General features: G+C 38.7%; 1 protein-coding gene across 1 annotated transcript; it reads left to right on the top strand.

Annotated features, from left to right (window-relative positions):
• Positions 1–778: 778 nt before the first annotated feature.
• Positions 779–23,251, top strand: IFRD1 (interferon related developmental regulator 1). Its single transcript, XM_075209019.1, has 12 exons — positions 779–1,082; positions 12,194–12,298; positions 12,373–12,454; positions 14,659–14,783; positions 14,912–15,069; positions 15,558–15,608; positions 15,695–15,858; positions 17,057–17,165; positions 18,496–18,630; positions 19,043–19,171; positions 21,717–21,812; positions 22,594–23,251. The coding sequence occupies exons 1-12, from the start codon at positions 1,046–1,048 to the stop codon at positions 22,681–22,683; spliced, it is 1,281 nt and encodes a 426-aa protein (XP_075065120.1). The 5' UTR covers positions 779–1,045; the 3' UTR covers positions 22,684–23,251.
• The last annotated feature ends 206 nt before the right edge of the window (positions 23,252–23,457 follow it).

Here is a 23,457-nt window from a genome sequence, read left to right as displayed (position 1 = left end):
TTATGCAGTTAGCTCTGGCTTTACTACCATGGGTGCTGAATGTCCTATCCTTTTAGAGAAGCATCTGAAAACTGCAAAACTGGGAACACTTTTGCTCCTTTCGGTTTCTCCTGTAGAGCTGGTGATGGAAAGCACACACCTCAGGCTTTATTCAAAAGTAAAAAATAGGCATTGTTACATTTTCAAGGTCAACTCTTTTAAAAACATTGTATGGACCTGCAAATCATGCTTAGTTGGGAACTACACATCTATGGCACTTCAATCATAACAAAGTAGTATGCAATAATAAATCTAGACATAAGTGTACATTTTACCATAAATGTTTCAAACATTGAAAACAATGTAAGAAACTTGCACAAGGTGATTTGTAAAAGGTATTCTACAACATTCGCTTATTTTAGGCATAATTATGACTACTGTACTATTTAAATTTACTACATAATTAGTTTTATATAAATCAGACGCATGCAGACATCCTTTTATTGGTGTTTTTTTTCCAATTGGTATTGTATTATTTTAGTGTATAAGTGTGCAATCTATGGCGCTCCAGCTCTTCTGGAACTAAAGTCGAACGATGCCTTGCCAATTACATTCCACAAGACATAGACATTCACAATTTTCCATCTAACAACGGACGAAATCGATTGGGCGATTTTCCCGCACACACTATGACGTCTTCGCGTCCTGTTACTGTACGTACGTGCCGTGTCACGGGATTGGCCAGTAGCTGGTCTCGACCTTGCCGACGTCACAGACCGCACTAATAAAAGCCCTAGCACCGGCGCCATCTGCTTTATCCCGAGGTGTTCAGAGGTAAAATGTGTCGTCTTCATTCACAGGCATTCACCGGAATTTCATTCAAATCTTCTTTAAAACATTTTTCACTTCTGCCGATAGACGATTCAAACCTTATTTCTGAGAGACGTTTTAGTAAAAAGTGTTCTTCCATCGGCTGATTTTTACTAAACTAGCACCGAAGAACCGGAGGCAACGCCTGACGCCGTGATCTAGACCAGGAAGAAGGAGCGGGTACATTGCCGCAGAGATGCCGAGATCTAAAAAGAAGAGCAGCCGCGCCGCGGGTAAGAGCAGACACTTGGCAGATCAGGGCTGTGGTAGCGCGCTGCATGGTGGGAATTGTGGTTCCCCAGCTCTCACTGTACGCCTTGTGGCGCGGGGAATGCATTGGGTGTACACTACAAGTCCCATCATACACGTTTTTAAGCCGGTATTTGCCCTGTGGCCCGGTCTCCGGGTGATACACTGTTCGGTGGGGTCTTGATGCAGACTCTCACTTTGTCTTAGTAGTTCTTACAAAAATGTTTCATACAGTCCCTATGGTTATCGCCGACACCCATTTCCAAAATTTGAGCGAGGTCCTCTGCACTGCCGGTCACCCTCCCTTCTCGCATTGTTTCCCAGACACTGTGCTGACGTCAATTTCCCGTTTGCGCGACTGAGCAGCTGTTTATTGCACGTCAGCTGACCTGCTTCTCACCTGTGTGCGAGAGGCCCCTTGGCTCTGTTTCTACCCCGAAACCCCCCCCCCCCAATGTGTGTGCGAGGCCCCTTGGCTCTACCAGCCCCCCCCCCCAATGTGTGTGTGTGAGGCCCTATGGCTGTACCCCCTACCATGTGTGTGAGGCCCAATGGCTGTACCCCCCCCCCCCTATGACTTTGCCTCTTCTGTCCCCATCCCAATCGTGTGTGTGCGAGGCCCCTTGGCTCTGCCTATTACCCCCCCCCCCCTTGTGTGCGAGTCCCCTTGGCTCTGTCTCCCCCCCGTGTGCGCCGTCCCTTTGCTCTGCTTCTACCAGTCCCCCCGTCACCCTGCCTGCATTTGATTCATGTACAGTGAGGCCAATATAATTCAGAAGTATAGAAGCTTCAGGGGCCAATGCAGGCTAAATAGACTTGAAATAAGGCTTTGTTGAATACATGCAGAGGCGTCTTAAATTACTTACAAAACAAGACTAGTACTACTTTCTACTCATGAGGGTTAAAGTTTGCTTGTTTTGTGTATTTATCTGTTGACAACAGTAATATACCCCAACTCCTAATTGGTGTCCTAGTGCTTTGCCTGAGCATTTGAAAGAATCATTGGGTCCTGCCAAGAGAGATGTAATCGCATAAGGAAGGGGACTGACCTCAATCATAAACCTGATCCATGGAAAAAATATAATTGTATAGATGAGGGGCTCTCTTCCAGCAGATAATAAAAATAATTTGTAAAGACCATAGTTGGAACCTAAAACACAAAGGCACACCAGTCCACTAATACATATTCTAATTCATACATAATTATTTAGTATTGAGTATTATAAATTTGTGAGACAACATATATTCACTCATTAATTGGCAAAAGCCTTTATTTCAAAATATTGGTTAAAAAAATTCCTTAATAGTACTAATGGTGAAATATTAAACAAACAGAAAATTGTTAGTAATGTAAGAAATTGTGGAATAAAAACACAAGCCCTTCAATAGCTGTCTTAAGTAACTTAAACCATCTATCTTACAGAATGGTTGAGTACGTGATAATCTCATATTCTGACCATATATATTATGTGGAACACTTACGGTAACTAAATTTCCCCTAGCGATATCCTAAATGAGGTATATAACATTTAGGATACTGCTAGTGGCAATTTATTGGAGTGTCCCACCCAATATATATGGCCAGAATATTAGACTAGCTTATTATATATCCAGAGATACAACCGGGAGCTGTTGGTGCACCTTGAATATAAGGTTCAACCACCCATTGGCGTAGTATCAGTTACATATCTGTTTCACTGGTATTACGTTATCACTGAGATCACTTACTCAACCATTCTGAAAAATAGTTTGTTACTTAAGACTGCTATTGAAGGGCGTGTGTTTTTATTCCACAATTTCTTACATTACTAACACTTCTCTATCTGTGTTTAACATTTCACCATTAATACTATTAAATTCTTTTAACCAGCATTTTGAAATAAAGGCTTTTGCCAATTGATGAGTGAATATATATTGTCTCAAAGACATTTATAACACTCAATATTAAGAATTATATATGAATTAGAATATGTATCATTGGACTCTAGTGCCTGTGTGTTTTAAGTTCCAACTCTGGCCATTAAGAATTAAAGAATAAGTAAGGCCAGTATTAAACTAGAATTGTAGTTATCGGACATTGTGCAGAGCTGTGTGGGTGCCATGTTTGGAACCCTCGCAAACTTTGAGAACCCATCAATGCAGACGCTGGTGTGATTTGTGCTCCCAGGTTAACAGTCTGGAACAGCGTCTCTCAGGAACTTTGTGGCACAGTTGTTAGTATTGGCCCATCACAGCATCAGGGACATGTGTTTGGATTCAAACCAGGGCCTTAACTGTGTGGAGTTTCCCTCTCTTTCTCTCTCTCTCTCTCTCATATTCCCTCTTGATTGTTGTAGGCTTGTGACAAAATACATAAAACACTGGAGCAGGGACAGGTGTGAATGACTTCATATTCTATATGCAGCGTTGCGTTATGATTGGTGTTACATAAACTTTAACTCACTGTATACTTTGCACCTGTCTTAACGTTGGTAAGGGACTTATGAGTGCATATGGGAGTTGATGCTTCTGGACTTTAAAATTTGGCTTTGGGACCCGCATGTGTCATCGGTCTGATCAAAAACGTCTATGCTTTGAACAAGGATTTAATGAAAAAAAAAATCAACTTTCTGTTATGCAAGATAGAATGTTTAGGGGCATATTCAATTGTTGGCGATAATGCCAAAAAACTTGTGGGCACCATTACTGTTAATACGTTAGTAGTGCGCGTAAATACTGTTGCGGTAGTAGTGCGAGTAAATACCGTTATTACCGTAGTTTTCTCGCTGGATTTCAGCTCGTGGCTCAAGGAGCTGCGAGCCGAAATCCAGTTTACTAATACCGTAATAACGGTAATAGTTTTAATGCCGCGGGGACTTCAAAGAATTGAATATGCCCCTTAGACTCAAAATGAGCAGTCACTCCCACTATGACATGCAATATTTTATATCCATTTTTACATAAGAAAATACATCAACATTATAATTGGGTTACAGTTCACCACAGCCCTGATGAAATTCTTTGTTTCTATGCCTCTAAAAACATAAACGGGTTTTTATGGAGCCTTTTATAGAACCTTTTTATCCATCTGATCTTGTGTAAACAATTTGTACAGTATAATGAACTGGTGAAATGCAAACCCAGTATTATGCAAGTCAGCAAATATCCACTTAAGCTGGGGGCGGGTGGGGGGGGGGGGGGGGGGGGGGGGGGGGTAGGGGGTGAATCCTGAAAGTCTCAACTAATCCCCAATCACAATTGTTGCCTACCAATAAATGATATGAGGATTCTTCATTACTCCCAGTTTAGCTTAAGTGGGAAATGCTTAAAACAATTTCCAATGTATCTGATTAGCGCACAAGTTCCACAGTCTACATCAGGCCTGTCCAAGCTTTGGCTTTCCAGATGTTGTGAAACTAGAAATCCTCCATGCTTTGCCAGCTGACAGGCTATTGTTATTTTTATCCTTTATATGGTGCCACATGAGGTCTGCAGCGCCCTACAGGTGTATGCTGTATGGTATTTAGGCTATGCTGGGACCTGTAGTTTCACAACACCTGGAGTGCCACAGCTTGGCCAGGCATGATCTAGATGTTTAGTATAGGAGATGGTTTCATTAATTTAGTCTTGATACAACCATTATTTACACTAAAGTTTGTCATTTGTGTGCTGAATATAATTATCAGGATAATTTATTTGTTTTTCAGGTCATTGCTGCCAAATGCGATTTATTTATTTTTTTTATTTTTTTTTTCTTCCCCTATGTACAGTGCATGCTTTACAACATTGTTTTGTAGTTGCCCATTGTTCCAACTGATAGCTGTGGCTCAAATTTAATAAGTAATCATGATGGTGTTTGATTTTACAGCAGCTCTAAAGTGAGGTAGTTATCCCTAGAACTTTGGGAAGCGAATGGGGAGATTATCAGTTATCACATGCAAAGATCTGTACAATAAACAGTCTTATTCAGCTGTTGCTGAAAATATAGAAAATCTATTGGTTCTGTGGCAACTAATTGTCCCTTCTGTGTCCCTGTCCCTTTAAACTTAGGTATTTTATCTGTATTTGCCTTGACTGAATCCCTGTAGATACTAATACTAAAGTTTGCACTGTTGTCCACTCAGTAATTTCTTTAGACTCTGATCTTCTGAAAGCTGTGACTTGAGTGGAACCCGAAGTTGCATATAGAATATTTCAATCCAAAAATTTGACTGGACAGAGCAAGCTAAATTCATAATTTTGTTATAAGGTGTTGGGGAGTAGTAATGTAATTTGGTTTGGCACACCTGTTTTTTAGCACTTGCATATTTACTTTGTATTTATGTATTGGAGACCTCTGCCTAAGTATTCTGATTGAACTAGTCTTTCTTCCCACTTACAGGCAATAATTCTATCATTATATTGTATGCTAATGCAGTGTTTGAAAGCGACAAATATTCAGAGTGAACTTTGGTAGCAGTCTGTTATCAGTAGTGTGTCCTTCTGCAGTATGATTGACTTTAGTTTGTGTGGAAAATGTGATGTAGCATATGGAATTTGCTTGACGGCAGTGCCACATATAGCTTGTTGCAGCTGGTTGGACTATTTAGTGAAAATAAGTTGTACCTTTCTGTGCACACTCAAAAGAAAAGATAAATAGAACTCATTTTATACTTTATATACCTTAAAATACCTTATACCTTAAAATACTGAATCTTAGAACTGATTGTTTAGGCAACCAGAATTCTGTTGCCATTATTGGCTAATGAGAAAAAAATTAGCTTTAAAAGTCCTATGACCAGCTTGTAAACCCAACAAGTTGTGTGCTTTTTTTTTTTTTTTAAAACAGAAGCATAATATGCTTGCTTACATTCACCCAAACTTTATTGCTCATGTTTGTCAGGTTTTGCTACTGTAGAGGACAGAAGTAAAAGGGTAAGAACATTTTAGATTTATTGGTTAATGCATATAATTTCATAAGGTAATGGTACTGGCTAAATCAAAGTGCGCCTCTGAAGCCGTTTGTAAACCAAAATGCACCAATGGGTGGAGCCACAAACTAAACATTGATCAAATATATTTCTTACCTAGGGTCACCCTATCTGGTTGCTGCTGTGGTCCAGTAAGACTTGTTGCTCCTGGTGGGGTTTTCCATACAGATTGTTCTAAAAAATGCTATTGAGAGGAGCTGAGAGCATAGATGGATGCAATGCCAGACCCAGCTATGAAATGTACTGTAGTCGTATGACTGCTACTCCACCTAGTAATGATTAAGGTTTCTGGGTGAAATTTGTTTTTACATCTTAAAGTGGTAGTAGGACTGTCCACATAGTTGAGCGGTTTCAATTTTTAATCAGATGTTTCTAGAAATACAGACACTTTTGTTTAGGGGCCTGCTCAGCAAGCTGCTGGGTTGTGCTTGCTTGGTATAATGGGTGATTATACCTTTACTCGGCAATAGGACTACAGCATTACTACAGTCACGGTACATATTTGGTCATGTGATGTGGACACTGTATTTTATGTAGCGGTAGGCATTGCTTCCCCTAACCTAACTGGTACATGTGAGGCAGGGTTGGCAACCACTAAAATGCTTCACTGTCTTTTATAATCTTGAGGCTGATGCCTTTTTACTGAAACTTTATTTCCACTGTAATGCAAATAAAATTATATATTGCCATCTAATGGACAGTGTCAGGGATTTGGGCATGCAAAGTTTGTAATTTTGATGCTGCACTAGAAACAAACGTGAGCTCCGCCCACCTCTCATTCCAGGGATTTTGTTATCTGAGTGGGTAGTGGAAGAGAAACTCTAGAGAAGGTAAGGACACAACAGGATCCTGCCTAGTCCATCCTCGTGCTGTGCCCGTGACATACCCAGGCCTCATAACAATCTAGACATAAAATGACATGACTGCAATGTGCACAGTCTAAGGCTTAGACTCCGTCTTAGACTCTAATGTATATATTTTTGTCTTGTTTTACTGTTGGCAAACTAACTATTTTGGGGTCTAAAATGGTCAGTTCTAAGATGTTTCTAGGCTTTCATTTGCATGAGCACTATTATAGTATTACTATGTATTTATAATTTACATGTTTGGCTGGAATTATTGTTGTAATAGCTTCTTTAGTCAGCATACTTAAAGCAAATGTTCATTTTGCAGATCATCAGTCTCTGCTTACTCATGCTTCTGGTAGACTCCAGTAAGATAAAGGTGCTCCCTGCAGACAGCTGATGGCTAACTTGCATGTTGATGGCAAAAAGCCAATAGTCTAATGTTTTTCATGAGCATGCAACAATGAGGTTTAGGTAATGAAACATAATTGACTGGTTATGCAAGCGAAAGCAAGTCATTAATTATGGGACTTTGGGAGGACTCTCAGGGAATATTTGCACATACTTAACACTCTGAAAAGTTAAACATGGTAGCTGAAAGAATGACACTATCTTTCTCAAGGTTTTATCCAGCTCTTAGATTTAGGTGGATGTTCTATATGCTTCAACAAGTATTCTTTAGCTGGGTACACACTACACTGTTTTCGTCCAATAATCGGCTCAAACAGCCGACACACGACCGACCGCTCGTTCAAAAGTCGGGTCAGTGTGTGCAGTGACACAATGGTCGCAAGTCTGCCCAAATGGACGATTATCGCCTCATTTGGTTGGTCGTACCGTTTAATATTTTCGTTCCAATCTCGTTTCCGCTGTGTAGTGTGTATAAACTTCCGACCGATCCACAACAGTGAGTATGAAATTAGTCATTGCTCACGACAACATGGCTGTAAAAAGTCGCTAAAGGGACGTACACTCTTCCCTTTATCGTCCTAAACAATGCTAGTGTTTATGCAGTCCATGGACCGAGCGATCGGACCATCGATCGCATGTAAAATTGCTCGGCATAAAAAGTTGGTAGAAATTTCTGTAGTGTGTACCCAGCTTTTGACATACCTCCCGACATTTGTCCTTACAGCTTGGGGTGTGCCTAGCGCATCCGAAGTGTTCAGTTTCCCTGTTCTGTTCTCCCCTCCCTATATAAATCCGTCATTGCTGTGGACACATCACCTGATTGAGGCAGCTCGTGCATGCAGAGCAGCAGTGTACAATATCTCCCCCAACCTTCCCACCGTTTGGTACAAAGCTGTGCTTATTGGTATGTCAGGACAGAGCCTTCAAATCAGGACTGTCCAGTCTAAATTTGGATGATTGTGAGGTATCCATTTATAATCGCAAGAGCTGCATCCAGTACACAGAATGAGACATTGTAGTGTTCAGTTACAAAAATTAAAAATAGTGACAGATCTTTAACACAGTTGACTGTCCCTGGAAATAAGGGAAAGTTGGCAACAATACAAATACTGCTGTATGAGAGCAAATAAAGCACTTTGTCATAACATCTATGACAAACGTGTTACTTTTGTTTTGTGTACAAATACACACATGAGATTGGTCTTGAAGAGTGCTTGGGTTTTGAGGCATCATAGATGCCTATACAGGTATTAGTGTGGTCACTACTGTTTTGTATAATTGTTTTGAGTTTGTGACTGGTACATCAGCTTCCTTGTAAACCGCTGAGAATCTTCATTGGAAATAATGGTTTCTTTCTTCATTTATCTGACTTGCTACATCAATAGCATTAGATTGTAGGTCCTTTAACCTGTAAAATATACTCAGATAGTTTCTGCAGCTGCACAGAGCCCATTGTCTGAATCCGTGTAATGGTAACCTAATATCTAATTATGCACATGATTTTTAGCTTAGTATGAATTGTGTACCACACATACACACACTAGGGCCCATTTTAGTTGGCAGCCATTAAGGCTATCAGTATATTTTTGAACTCTGTTTATGTTCCAACTATCGCGCCAGCGTAAGCTGGAAGTGCCTGTGAGCTGATTAGGTGGTAGTGATATACCCATTTGTAAGTGAAAACACAGCTTAATGTTACAGTGGGATGTCTGAAAGTGTCACATACACAGTGCTATGCTGCGTATTATAGAAGATTCTCAAACCCAGTCCTCTGGTACCCTACAGTGCAGGTTTTACAGAAGACAAGGGAAATTATACCACCTGTGAATCTATTGGTGTCAGTAATCAATACACATGTTCTAAAGCAAGGAGATATGGAAAACATGTACTGTTAGGGGTCCTGAGGACCACGTTTAAGAAACACTGTATTATAGGATACATGACAATGTACTTTAACTGCACTTTGAAAACAATGTTTCATTATGAAACACATTGTTCTGACACCCTCAAAACAGTGACAATACTTTATTACTGAATATAAAACTAGACTTTTTTTTTTGTTTTGGACATATTGTATAAAAACATCCTTCAAGTTAGGGGACTTCCATTTATTGCACCATCACTGCAGATTAGCAGAACTAGGGGCCCGTGTTGGGGACACTTGGGGTTCTCATACGTGTTGGCACTGGCTCCCCATTAGCAACCTGGAGAAGGGCGTTTCTAACACTGACATTGCCAGTGTTCTGACCAATCTGCATGTGGACAGATTTATACTGCCGTCGGTTTGTTTCTAGTTGTCGGCACACTAGAAGTGTCTTTGCCGGTAAGCCCACACAGTTCTGTTTGGTGGCTGAATGGAATCTGGTAAATGTATCAGCTCTTGTGTGAATAAGCATTATGTGGCATATAAAATGTGTATGTAGGTGTTTGTTTTTCCATTCTAAATTTCACTTATCATATTAAGTAAACATTTTGGAAAATGTTCTATCAATCAAAGTAAACATAGCTGTCATTTGAACCTGTTCTGTATTTCAAGGTTGTATGGCTTGGGTTCAGTAACCATTTCTTGTACTGTATTTTATTTTAAGCTGAAACTAAGATTCAAATGAACAGCTTACATTTTTATGCAAAACAAATCACACTCTAGACTATGGCACATCCTATACAGTATGTAAACTTAAATTTGACCTATTTTTGTGTAATTACTATATATTTGCTGAATTTAACGGGTAGAAAAATAAAACCAAATATGGCTTGTACAAAGGTTTGGGCATACGGTCACTCAGTACTTGGTAACCACTTCCTTTGGCAGAAATTACAAATTCCACATGTTTCTTGTAGGCATCGAAGTGTCTCTCTGTATTTGTTAGGAATTTTTCCCAATCGTACTTTTCTAGCACAGAAATAATTTTTGTGTACTGTATAAAGTCTCCCTGTAGCCTTTCAAGAATCTAGTGTGGGAATTTTGCAAGCTAGTCTAAAATTCCTGTATTACTTCATGGTTTATTGAAGTATGTTTTGGATTGTTGCCTTACTGTATTATCTTACCTCTTTATGCCTTTGGTGTCTTCACATACTCCAGCATCAGCCTTTGTTTGGTTGCCATTTAGCTTAATACATTCTTCCTTCTGGCTTGACAATATGACCTGGACCACTGGCTGCCACACCTATGCATAACCGTTGGCAAGGTGATCTCTTGAGATGCTTCACATGTTTGTCTTTAATTACAAAAAGCAATTTCAAACAGTTTCTAGCTGACTTGTGGAAATTCTAGGCTGTTTCTTTTTAAATCTGTCGCCTGCTCTAATTCTCTTAAGCCAATGGGTAACTGTTTAAAGGATAGCAAGTTATTGAGCAGGCATAATATCCTGAGAAGTTAGATAATTGCTTAGGGAGGCTTGCAATTTCACTAGGACTGCCCCAACTTTTATGTATGCATAAAATACAATAAAACAAGCTTTTTGCTTTTTATGTATGCAAACAGTTTTGCAGTCACATACGTGAGTGACACACACTGTCTGATCTGTTCCTGTCTCCCATTTTGATTCACTCCTAAATAGTTAAGAATGGGGTGTTGGCTACCAGTTTGTCAGCTTACAATGAGTACATGGAAATGAGGTTTCTAAACAGCTCCCACATTAAGTGTTAATATAGGAGAGAGTAAATGCTTTTTAAATCACAGCAAAGGGATCTAGTTTGAAAAGCCAAAATGAAGAAGCAAACTTTGTTGGTGCAGTAGATCCTGCGTGCAGCACAATTCACCTCATTCAGCACATATCTGCATTTTATTCTAACATTGGTTGCATAAGTCCACCTTAGGTTGCCAGAAACCATTTATTGGACTTTATGGCTCTTATTTGCCGTGTTAGCTAACCATTGTAGCATCCATTACTTGGCTTCATTATACATAGGTTTTTCTGGCTATATGAACTTTTAACTTTTTAGCTGCCTGCTGGCTTCACATATTTATTCTTAGTGTTCAATAGGTATTGCACTTGCATTTTCATTTCAAATGAGGTAATGTCAAGGGATGATGTCAGTGTTTTGGAAGCATTTGTGATAGGTCATTAGGACCTTAAGACTTTTTTAAAGTATATTTTCTTTTGAGTCGATTAACTTTAGCAACGATATGATTATCTTTGCTACATTGTACAGGCAAAGACAATTATATTCAGCTCTTCTCTGAAATGAGCAGAAACAGGCATGAAAATGTGACCTACTATTTGATACTCCCAGCACTTCAATAGTACTTTGAGTTTAAGCCAGGAGTGGTTTCATTAATCTAAAGAGATGGAAAATTGTGCATTTATTCATTACAACAGAAATGACTCTCAAAGCTTTGGCCCCAGCAGTAATTCTTTAGGTACATTGGCTACCTTGCTCCTGGGATTTGTCGGTCCTTGATTTAAGAACTGACAAAAATATGCTCTGGTGATGTAAATAAAAGAGATCACCACTAATTAAAATCATTACTTGAGGCTTACAAGGTTTGAAAATTTGCAATTTAAGCATATTAAAACTCCTATCATATATGTGCTGGAGATTTGCTTTAGGAATTGCTCTCAATCTTTGCTCAACTCTTCTAGCACAGTAATAATGTTTGTGTATTGCATGTTGAAGACCTTCACATATGCTTCCAATAATTAGGTGTGGGGATTGTGATAATTATTCTAGAATTCTTGCACTTCATTGTTTGAGGTATGTTCTGGATTGTTATGATTTCACATCTTGCCTGAATCCTTAGAAATCCTACGCTTGTAGATTTGACTAACTTTTATCATATTGTCCAACCCTGGTGTACTGGATGTAATCTTATGTAGTCTGAATATCTTATAATTGATGTCTCTGTAATGACAGTTTTGTAAGTATTAATATAATTTTTTTCCCTAGGTTGCCGGCAAAAAAACATCCAGCCGTTTAGTGATGATGATTCCTCAATTGAAACCATGAGTCACTGCAGTAGTTTTAGTGATGTTGCCAACTTTGCTGAGGATGGTGAGTTTACTTGCTATTTGCCTATGTGTAGTATTCATACTGTTGCACAAGTGTAAAACTGTCTTTCACATTAGGAGCTGAAGTTGATGAAGACACTGCTCAAGAAGATTTTGAGTACAAATTAAAGGGCCTCATGGAGCTTACAATGGATAAAAGGTATGTTTTATAATATTTTCCTTTATGCCTTCATGCTAGCACCTCTGAGATCTGTCCTCTGCAAGGCATAAGTACAGGCAAAGTAGCCCCAACTCTCCATATCATATTAAATACCCCTCTTTCATTGTGCAGAGAGAGTTCTTTTTTTTTTTTTTTTTTTTTTTTAAAATACATTTTAATATGTCCCTGATGGTTTTACTCTTAGGGGGGTATTCAACTGACGGCGTCAATTGAATACCCACCTTGGTGTATAGCAGGGGTACCCTTGCTACATTAGACATGCTGCAGTAAGTGTGGGAAGGTTCTTTGCTTGGAGTATGGGTTGTGCAAGTATCACTGCAGTCTCCATGGGGTCAGGACAGTCCCCTCATGGTTCTGTAGGTGATGTTGTTGAGCTGTCTACTGCGAGATCCAATTGCCTGCACCAGTATCTAAGGGTCTGTTTGAATTATTGTGTGTAAGGGTTGCTCATATATTTTGGAAGAGCTTTGAGGCCCAGCGTATTGCTGTGGAGTCCCCTTCTAATGCCCTCATTTATCCTGAATCTGTCATATACTTAGTGATGTGCAAGACGTAGGACTTGTTTTATCCTGGGTTTAATTCCCTTTATCTTCCAGAAGTACAGTTATAGGTCAGAAGCAGAAACTTTAGCATAAGCCTTATGTAAAAACAAAATTATGTTAGAGGCTGTCAAACTTCGTATATAAATTGTCATTTGTACAGATCTGGTGGATAATAGCCCCATAATTAAATCTGCTCTACCAAAAACCTTCAAATCCATGTCTGCCTCTTTCAGTCGGACAATGCAGGTTCTGTGTATGGATTAGTCAATAGGAAGAAAAACAAACCGTAAGATTCCTCATTCACATGACAGCAGTTTTCATTTCTAGGTAGGAAGGTGATGAGCTACTAAAATCCATAGTCTTTGTATGTACAGAACATGTTTTGCTAAAGGGGAAGTGTAACCCCTTTCCCTTTATACCTAACAGAATGATGTAGTTCCCATCGTTATGTTAATTAATAAGCTAGTGTCTGCAGAAATCTAGATATGCTGATTCCACTTCAGCATTGTGGAGTGTGCTTTATAATGAGGCCCGTGTTAACTTTAAGCTGGGTACACACTTGTGCAATTTTACGCCAGATGCAATGTCGCAAACGACTGAAAATCCTGTAGGATTCACACCTACATGATTTACCGTCGGATCCGAGATCTGCATTTCTTGTAACCTTCTGCTGAAAAGATCATGACTCCTTTCACACACTACAGATATCTGCCTACACTGCTGGTCGTGAGTGCATACACAGTTCCACATTTGCCCGACATCCTTTCATCTGTGATCATGATTTTTAGGAAGTTTGTAAACCAAATGAAACTCTACAATGTGCTTTGGTACGAGAAAAACATAATTGCAGGAGCGTACACACTAATACAATTACTTATCTCACTTATTGTGTGATCTGCACATTAATTGCAGAAGTGTATACCCAGCTTAAGTGTAGGAGAAATTTAAATGACTCCCTTTAAGAAGAGCTTCAAAGAGAATGCAATGTGAAAAGTATATTGACTGGAACATCATGATGCAAAGTTACTTACAACATTTTAAACTTGTTTGACTTATACTACTTATACACTTTTACTTTGGATCTTGGTCAAATATGCAAACCTTTGAGACTAGAAAGTCCATGTGCGATATTGTGTTCCGCATAGAAGTGGTTATCTTTTGACATAAAAGGGAGGACCCGTCTTAAAGTAGTGTCCTGTTCTAGAGGGTATAATTTGCATTTTAGAAGCAGTTTAATGAGACAAATTGGGTATATATTGTGATTGGTGTATCAGAATGAAAAGTGCAGCAATTTTTTGTTACATATTTAGTTTAGTCTTTATCTGGTGATTTTGACAAAAGTAAATATTTTTCACAACACTCCATGGCCTAATTATATAACTTACACCAGAGGTCTGAAAGCTGTTTACTGGTGACAGAAACAACTGACTTCATCTTCAACATTCTATCAGTGGTTGTGCTCATCAGGGATGCATTCTAAATTCTTAAATGTAAACTAATAATCTTGTTAAGATCATTGGTGTCCACTGAAATAGCATAAAGTCCACTTGTTTTGAAATGCTTAATTTACTTGCAATATTTTGTAACTGCTTTGGGGAATCTTCAGTGTGTATGACTTATGACTTACTATGGTCTTTTCAGTGCAAAGACGAGGCAAGCTGCTCTTGAAGGTCTGAAGATCGGGATGTCCTCTAAGATGCTATATGATTTTATCCTAGAAAGAAGAATAACGCTCACAGACAGCATTGAACGTTGTCTAAAGAAAGGCAAGTATGAATTCTTCAGTAGTTTTGTGTACACTTCTGTTGCATGGGTAATCCTCGAGATGGAAAAATGTGCTGACGAAAGTTTTCCACTGACCAGTTTGATAATTGTTTTGTAACTTCTACTTTAGGTAAAGGTGAGGAGCAGCGTGCAGCTGCAGCCCTAGCCTGCCTTATGTGCTGTCAGCTCGGCCCTGGAATTGAAAGTGAAGAAGTCTTTCAAACCCTAGCTCCTGTCCTGAAAAGCATAGTATGTGACAGGAGTGCAAGTGTACAAGCACGTCAAGCTGTAAGTATCGGGTCTGTTATGTGGTTCTATTCATCATGTAATATGCAACTCTCTGGCTGTACTCATTCTCAGCAAATCAGTCTCATGATAACATTAAAAGCCCTGTGACTTGAAATGTTTTTTACTATTCATCAGACGTAGCAAAAGTTTGCTCACAGTGAATGTGCTAGACACACTAGGGGTTTGCTGCCTCCCCTCGCACTGTCATATTTATGGGCTTCTGCATTTGGATACTGCTTCCAGTTGGATGAATACACCCCAAATTGCTGTACTGAGACGTACAGCGGCATAAGGATTTCATTCTGACACATTCGTTTCCCAAAGTCCCCCCCTTCAGTCTTCTGGCTATATATGCATTCATGGGTAAATGGGAAATATACAGCTAGTGATTTTAAGAGGTGTAGACTTGGTATTACTTAAACTTGCAATAGTTTTGAATATTTTAAAACTTCCAAATTATATACAATGGTTTCTTTGCTTCTCAACAGTGTGCAACATACTTAGGACTATGCTGCTTCATTGCTTCAGATGACATAGAGGTGAGAAATTGTCTGATTAGTTTTCTTAATGTTTCAGGAATTTTGTTTTACGGTTTTCACGTTCCTGTGCTTAATTTGTTTACTAGGATTTGTATGCAACAATGGAGTGTATGGAAAATCTCTTCACCAAGCAGTGTCACTCAGAAGGTGGGGCCGATAATTGTTCAGCACTTCACATCCAGTGTCTTACATCATGGGCTCTACTGCTGTCTATCTGCCATACCAGTGAAGTGAAGAAGAAAATTAACATGTAGGTATCCTTGACTGAATTCGTCACTGCTGTAAAATAAAGGACACCGGTGTTGGATAGATTTGAATTTGTCTACCAGGATGTGTACACATCCTGTGCAGTCAGTGGCCATCATCCCAGAACAATTAATGTAATGGTAGTGTTACAAACATAGCTAGTTTAGGAAACAAGTATATTTCAGGCAGTGTTGTGATTTAGAGGTATTGGTGATTTGCTCTATAAAAGGGACTTTTTTGTTTTAAGGAGACTGATAATCCAACAGGCTTTCTTTTGGAATGTGGAGACATTAGGCAGGGGAGGCAGGTTATTTAGGGTGGGATACAATGACATTTGAATTACTGCAGATGAGTGTAAATAGTTTTGTAACAGAGCAGGCTGTATTAGAGTTGCAATGTTCCGGCAGTACAACCTTGAGCTCCGCTTTTGCCTTACTAAGCCTCTGAAAGCCATTCTGCACTGTATTTGTAAGTTTGAGTGTCACAGAATTAGTCTTGAGTAGAGCTGGGACTACAGGCAATCCATGTGGCATGCATGGGTTAGGGCTGGGAGACACTACTGGTGGAACATGCAGTTTCAGTCAGTGCAGAATGGGGTGACTGTTTTGTGGAACAGGTTAGAAAATGTTGCTCATCTCTAGTAATTTTATATTGTTCTCCCTAGAATAAAGTTAAACCACTATTTCTTGAACATGTCCTATCATGTAGGTAGTTTTGATGTCGTCTTAAATTTAAAAAAGCAACAAAGAAAACCTTAAGGGGTTTTTGAACTTTATAAGTTGTCTAATAAATTCCCTGTTTTCCCAGTAGTAGTACTTTGGTTTTGCTTTCAGGTAGAGCTGCCATATTGTATTTTCTGTGGAGAGCAGTGCCAAGGGTGATCATCAGAGTTTCTGGCTTCGAGTGCCAGGGCCCTGCATAATAGAGTAAAAGTTGGGGATTACAAGTGAGAAGCCACCAAAGCACTGTTTGCAAAGGAGGTGATTTAGTATAGGGGTATAGAATTAGACACCCTTTAATTCAATTATTTACTTCCACTTTAACATTGACTTTTCTTTTTTTAAAAATATTGTAATGTTTTCATATATAGCAGTTATATTTAAATGTTGTGTAGCTTTTTACTAAATGGCTATTGTAAGTTCATAACTTAGTTATGTTATGGTCATCTACATATACAAATTGTGATTGTGTGATTGTAACAGATATCTGCACAAACTGCCACGACTGCTGTCTTGTGATGATGTGAACATGAGGATTGCAGCTGGGGAGACGCTGGCTCTCTTGTTTGAACTTGCAAGAGAAGCAGATGCTGTAAGTTTTATATTAAAGATGTACAAATCTTGTTTGGCTAAGGCTGCAATTGGAAGTTTTTCTTCAGTATAATGCAACTGCAATTTAACTGCAGTGAGTTTTTTTTGCTATCCCTCTGGTCGGTAACATTTAGCCTGCCCAAAATAATAACCATGTGGGACATCCTGTATTTCAGAAAGTGTCACATGAATGTTTGCCTGTTCATCAGGTGTTGCCTTAATGGTTATTATACTTAGTTGTACATTTTTTTCTACTTTTCCTGAGCTTAAGCAATGTCCTCTTAACATGGTGATTGTACAATAAATGTGAGGACTCCTTATGGGAACATTATGCCCTATGGGTGTTACAGGAGGAGATCCTTTTAGTGTTTTTTTTCCGATGGGTTAATGTACACTAATTTGAGATGAGAATTGTAGCAAGTAAACCATGCCTGTTAATGAAAATGACCCAATATTAGCAGTTTCTCACAGCAAATGTGATTAAGCCCCATGTCCGTTAAATCTCTGATTCAAAGGGCAGACATTTAATTATTTTATTTTAATTTTTTTTCATTGGAAATATCCATTAGGTTTTTTTATTGTATTTTGATCCTTATGTTGGCATTTACCCTTTGATAATATGGAAGTTTTGGTTACTATTGTATTGTTTAATGGACTTTTGTAGTTACTTTACATGTAGCAAAGCACTTTGCTTTAAAGTGCAGAAAGTGAGCAATCATTTTGCAGCTATATGATTAGTGCAAAGTATCTAAATACACTGAATGTAGTTTTAACCTAAAGGAAGAGGCAGTGTACAATTGTTTGCTGAATTTTTTATTTTTTTTTAAGTTTATTCTATACCACTAGTTGCAGAGTGCAGTCAGTTTGTGCACTGTGAACAATAGGTATTATTATTTCAGATGACTGCCAGATAAAAACCATGTAAAGCACATTAGCACTTGGCCCAGATAGACAGCCATTATGACATTAGATGTTTTGTTTACGTGCTTTGAAAGATCAGTGGGAAGGAGGCTATATACATAAGCTAGTTACATGGACTTGATGTAATTCTTCTATGGAGCTCTAATGATTGGTTTTTACATTGTGCAGAGATGTGGACTGTTGGACTACATCTAGGCATGCAAAATGTTATAATTTGCGAGCACACTAGTAATAACATGTACATTTTCATTGATCTTTTCTATAGTGCGCAGCCATCACAATTCTTAAACTAGCATAAGGACATGCATCTCTATGCATTAAAAAAAACGCTTGGAATTTGAGATTGTAAATCTCAAGTTATGAATTTGAATTATGAATATGCATTAAATTTATTTTTCCACATTCCTTAGGACTTTTATTATGAAGATCTGGAGCCTTTAACAGAAAAACTGAAAGCTTTGGCTACTGATTGTCACAAGCACCGAGCCAAAGTAGATCGAAGAAAGCAGCGCTCTGTTTTCCGTGATGTCCTGAGAGCTGTTGAGGTATTCCACAACTATCTGCAACAAACATGCAATTTACACTAAGTGGTGTGGTCACCACTGCTAAATACCTGCTTTGTAAGCAAGCTAATATGGTAGAGCTGCATAAAAATACAACACTAAGGGGCATATTTAATTCTGATCCGTGGGATCGCGCCGGAACAGCCACGAACTTAATCCGCGGTACCGCAATAGCGTGAATTTTTGTTCGCAGCCCATAGGGCTGTGTACGAAAATCCGCGTTATTGCGATACCGTATTACCGGCAGTAGTGCGCATTTTCTGTGGTAACGCGCGTTACCGCGGATCGGAATTGAATATGCCCCTAAGTGTGCTTATGGTGTTATCCTGGAGTTCCATAGTTTGCTCTGCGAGATTTAGGTTTGCTAATCCGACTCTTTTCTTTGTGTGCATAGGATGGGGAGTTCCAATCTGAAATGATTCGCTTTGGGAGAGAACGCATGCACATTGACTGCTGGGTGAAAAGACTCACGTATGGCACATTCAAGGAACTCTTTGGCTCTGGGATGCAGTTTCATCTTCTTGTAAGATAACTGATAATTCTACATGATTTAATTTCCTTTGATTTCCTATTAAAACATCTGTAAACAATTGATAAGCACAAAGGACCACTAAATCTAGAATGTGTATTGCCTTGTATAAAAGCTTGGACAGTTTGTCTGATGTGTGCCCTCAATGAAACCTGATTAGATTATTTGGGTAGCCATTGCTGAAGTGGAGATCCAGCCGCTTATCTTGTGTGAACAGCTGCATCTCATTCAGTATGACAACATAAGTGTGGCCAAATTGGACACTAATGTCGCTTCAGTGGCCAGCATAGGTTTTAAGAGCCAATGAGAACTGGAGGGTGTTTTGTCAAAATTCACTGAAGATAAAGAATTTGAATGCAGTAAATAGAATGCCATACCTGTAAACCTATGTCAATGTTTACATATTTGTGATTACACAATGTTCTTTCACATTTGATCAGAATTTTTTTTGTTTTGATGTAGTGGCACTTAAATATCTGCTTGTTGAAGGGGTTAGAGGACTGAGGGGATGTCTTGTATTTTAGCAAGAAATTAATACCATCTGGTGTAGCTCTTGTAGATGTTCTAGTGGATGGAAATCTTTGCCTGATTTGACCGTTCCTCATTGTCCAGTGAGATGACAAAGTCACTTTGCTGTGTGACCTCATGCAACTTAAGCATTTTACAGTCTATTTCCCATTTGTCTGAAGGCCCAAAGCCATCCAGTATCTGGGCATCTTTATATCTTAACACTATAACCAACTGTTCCAATCAAACTACAAAGAATTCTAAAAGCATGGACCTCTATATAGATCTCTTTGATAGGCAGATTTAATGCCCTGCCACAATTTTTTTTAACTTTTTCAATGTCTCCCTATAACTTCACAAAACTCACCCTTCTATCCCTCCAAACTCAATGCAATAAATTTATATGGGCCAACAAAAACTCAGCTTGCATGTTGATCTTATCTGAGAAAATGTTGGCAAGCTTAACAGCGATCTCATATGATCGTCTGGCACTCTAACACATGTGTGGAAAAAAAATCATCACCATATCCTTCACCACTTGCCCTAATTTATTTGCTGTTTCCTCCAGGAAAGACCTGCAGCTTTTCATGCCCATGGATTCAGGAAGGCATTAAACCAGTGTTTCCCAAACCCAGTCCTCAGGGCTCCCTAACAGTGCAGGTTTTCCATATCTCCTTGCTAAAGCACAGGTGTATTCATTACTGACTGACACATTGTATCAGATCCACAGGTGGTCCTAATTATGTCACATGTGATCTGGAAAACCTGCACTGTTGGGGAGCCCTGAGGACTGGGTTTGGGAAACCCTGCATTAAACACTTTCTCCATATGTCTGACAGTTTGACCCCCCCATTCACCCTATGCTGATTATATTATAACTCAATAGTTTTTTTTTTTTTTTTATATATACAAATTTCATCCATTCACAGAGCTAATCTAATCTAAGTTAATTGTCTTAAATAGAATGTACCTGTATTCTGTAGGTCGTAAAGGCCTGATTTCCAACCTCTACTTCCTACTCTCCTGGGATCACCAAATTCTGGAACCTCATGAGGCCAAATAGGGGAGAGATCTGAACACAACTCTAGAGATGGACCGAGCACATCAGGCGTAGAGTAGCTAAAACCTTGATCAATGGTAGCTTTGAGATAAAACGCATACAAAATAGCTACCAGATGGTACTTTGTCCCTACCAATTTTGGGAGATGGTTATTAACTTAATCTACCAGATAAGATTTCCAGGTTGCTTCTGTACTACTCTTAAAGCAATTTTTCACTTACCAAACACTGGGATATGCTCATTGTACTGCAGCTAAAATCCTAATTGCTTGGGAATGGAAGAAGCAGCCCCTCCCCTTAAACAGAGGCTTTGCTTTTGGTACGTCTCATGGAATATCTATTCAGCCTTAATGTTGGGGTGTCTGCCTTCCACAAAATTTGGAACCTATAGTGCTTAATACTTGAAGCTTCCTTCCATATCTCTCTCCCCCCCCCCCCCCCCTCCTCTTTGCCCTCCCTATACATTGACATACCCTAGCCCAGTGTTGGCTAACCCGTGACACTCCAGGTGTTGTGAAACTACAAGTCCCAGCATACCCTTCCAGCAATAAGCTGCTATATATCGGCAAAGCATGCTGGGACTTGTAGTTTCACAACACCTGGAGTGTCACAAGTTAGCCAACACTGCCCTAGCTCCTCCTCTGGAATTCCCCCTTTTTATAATACTAATCACCTGCCTAATTGTCCAAAGGTTTTTTATTTTATTTCAACAGAGGGGTTCTCTTCTCTGCCTCTAGAAGTCTAACATTTATGTTCACTTAGATCAATTGTTACATTTGAACAATACACCGTAACAGCGAGCATAAGTTGGCCTTTTTCTTCTGTTTATTGTCCTCACCTGTTTGTTAGAAATAAATTCCTATTTGTAAATATTGAAGATTTAGATATTGGGGATCTTTCACACACTTTTGAAAGTATTTGGGGATTGAGAATGTTTTGTAAACTAGTTTGTTTTTAAAATTTGTTTTCATAGGCAAATGGATTCCTGCGCAATATTTTTGAGCTTGGTCCCCCATTGCTTTTGGACACAGCAACTATTAAAGAAATGAAAGCTTCTCGTGATGAAAGGGTAGGTAGCACAGGTCACTTGTTCTTATACGCACTTACAAAATGCCTCTAGTGCTTTATTTTACTATTTGATTGTAGAACACTATTACAATGTGAAGCAATACAAAAATGATGTAAATTGTACTGCTGTCACATTAATTGTACTTTTATTAAAGCATTTGATATTAAAATTTATATTGTCTAAACTGTACAAATATTGAAATTTGCACACCAGCTATCAAATTCCTCTCCCAGACATATATCTGATGCTGAATAAGCTGATCCACCATGAGTTTTTCTTAAAATCCATTTTAAACTGCAGCAAAATTAGCATTTGTACCAAGCAATAGTAAAATTCCATAGTTGTCATGGAAATATAAGGAAGATCTTCCCAGACAGATAGCTTTCTGTTGATGTACAAATATATTTAGGTATATTTTCTATATACACATCTAAGGAATGTGTACATAGCCTTTTGTGCTGGGTCTTTGAATCAATTGGGGGGTGGATAAATGATGCTTTGTTGAAGCAGTTGGATGAGGGAGAATTATTAACTCAGACATTTGGATGTGCAAAAAAAAAAAACGTTCACAAGTAAATTATGACTTGGCCAAAATTTCTGCTTGTAATCAGAATTAGTAACAAATTAAATTAACGAACTGACCAGACTAACTGCTTGCTTGTTTGAAAACCTAAAATACTGATCTGTAGTTAAAAAATAGAATTAGTGTGCTGTAAAAATGTTGGCATGAAACAGTCTCTTGCATGAATTTCTTTTAACTGAAACTATTTTTCTACTCAAGCACATGAACAACTCTGCTGCATTCAAAGCTCGAACAAAGGCAAGAAGCAAATTGCGTGACAAGAGAGCAGATGTTGGAGAATTCTTCTAAATATTCAGGATGGGATCCAGCTTGGAAATGTGTACAGTTGGCAGATGAAAAACTATTCCTTGTGTGTTAGCTCAGGCTGGTGACACCGTTAAATGAAATAAACTATTTGAGTGTTTCATTCTTAATGTATTAAAGTGACATGGGTTTGTAACAGTATATATTTATCAATATATATTAAAACTGCTTGCATATTTGCTTATTCAACTTTCCTTACATATAGAACTTTCTTTTGTTACCCATAGAGCACATTGTTTTTTCAAAATGGGCTTTCACCTTATTAGTTCACACACTTTGTTCTGCAAGTTCGGGTAAATAATGCAAATGAATGTTTTTGCTTTTGCTCAATTGATTATTCTTGGACTTATGCTATAGCCTTGTAATTTACACAGTTCTAGAATGAGTTTGTCCAAATGAGGACAGTTCTTTGTAATTACTATGCACCTTGTGTTAACATGTCCTTAATGAGGGATGTGTATTTACCTGATTATAGGGATATTTTAAGGGGTACTGTGACCATATATTAACAACTTGTAATTAAATGATACAATAAAGCTACCTATATACTATATACATTTTTTTTGTTTGAGATTCTTTAGTGTTTTGTAGTCTGCTACCTGCTTGTTTGCTTTAATGGCAGTGACTCCAGTATGCAAATGTCAGATTCAGAATTGCCATTGAACATTGAAAAACAGTTTGCTTGTTTTTTCTAGACCTTTGGACCATAAGGTGCAACTTACTTGGGAAAAGTGCATCTTAATCTGTGGTCGCTGAATA

The sequence above is a fragment of the Mixophyes fleayi genome, chromosome 4 (genome assembly GCF_038048845.1).
Source record: "Mixophyes fleayi isolate aMixFle1 chromosome 4, aMixFle1.hap1, whole genome shotgun sequence".
Taxonomy (NCBI): domain Eukaryota; kingdom Metazoa; phylum Chordata; class Amphibia; order Anura; family Limnodynastidae; genus Mixophyes; species Mixophyes fleayi.
The sequence above is the reverse complement of the archived record's forward strand: the minus strand, read 5'-3'. Positions and strand labels throughout refer to the sequence as shown.

Coding starts and splice junctions, on each gene's coding strand:
- IFRD1 (XM_075209019.1), top strand. CDS start 1,046: ATGCCGAGATCTAAAAAGAAGAGCAGCCGCGCCGCGG. Junction 12,455..14,658: donor GAGCTTACAATGGATAAAAG/GTATGTTTTATA, acceptor TGGTCTTTTCAG/TGCAAAGACGAGGCAAGCTG. Junction 15,859..17,056: donor GTGAAGAAGAAAATTAACAT/GTAGGTATCCTT, acceptor TGATTGTAACAG/ATATCTGCACAAACTGCCAC.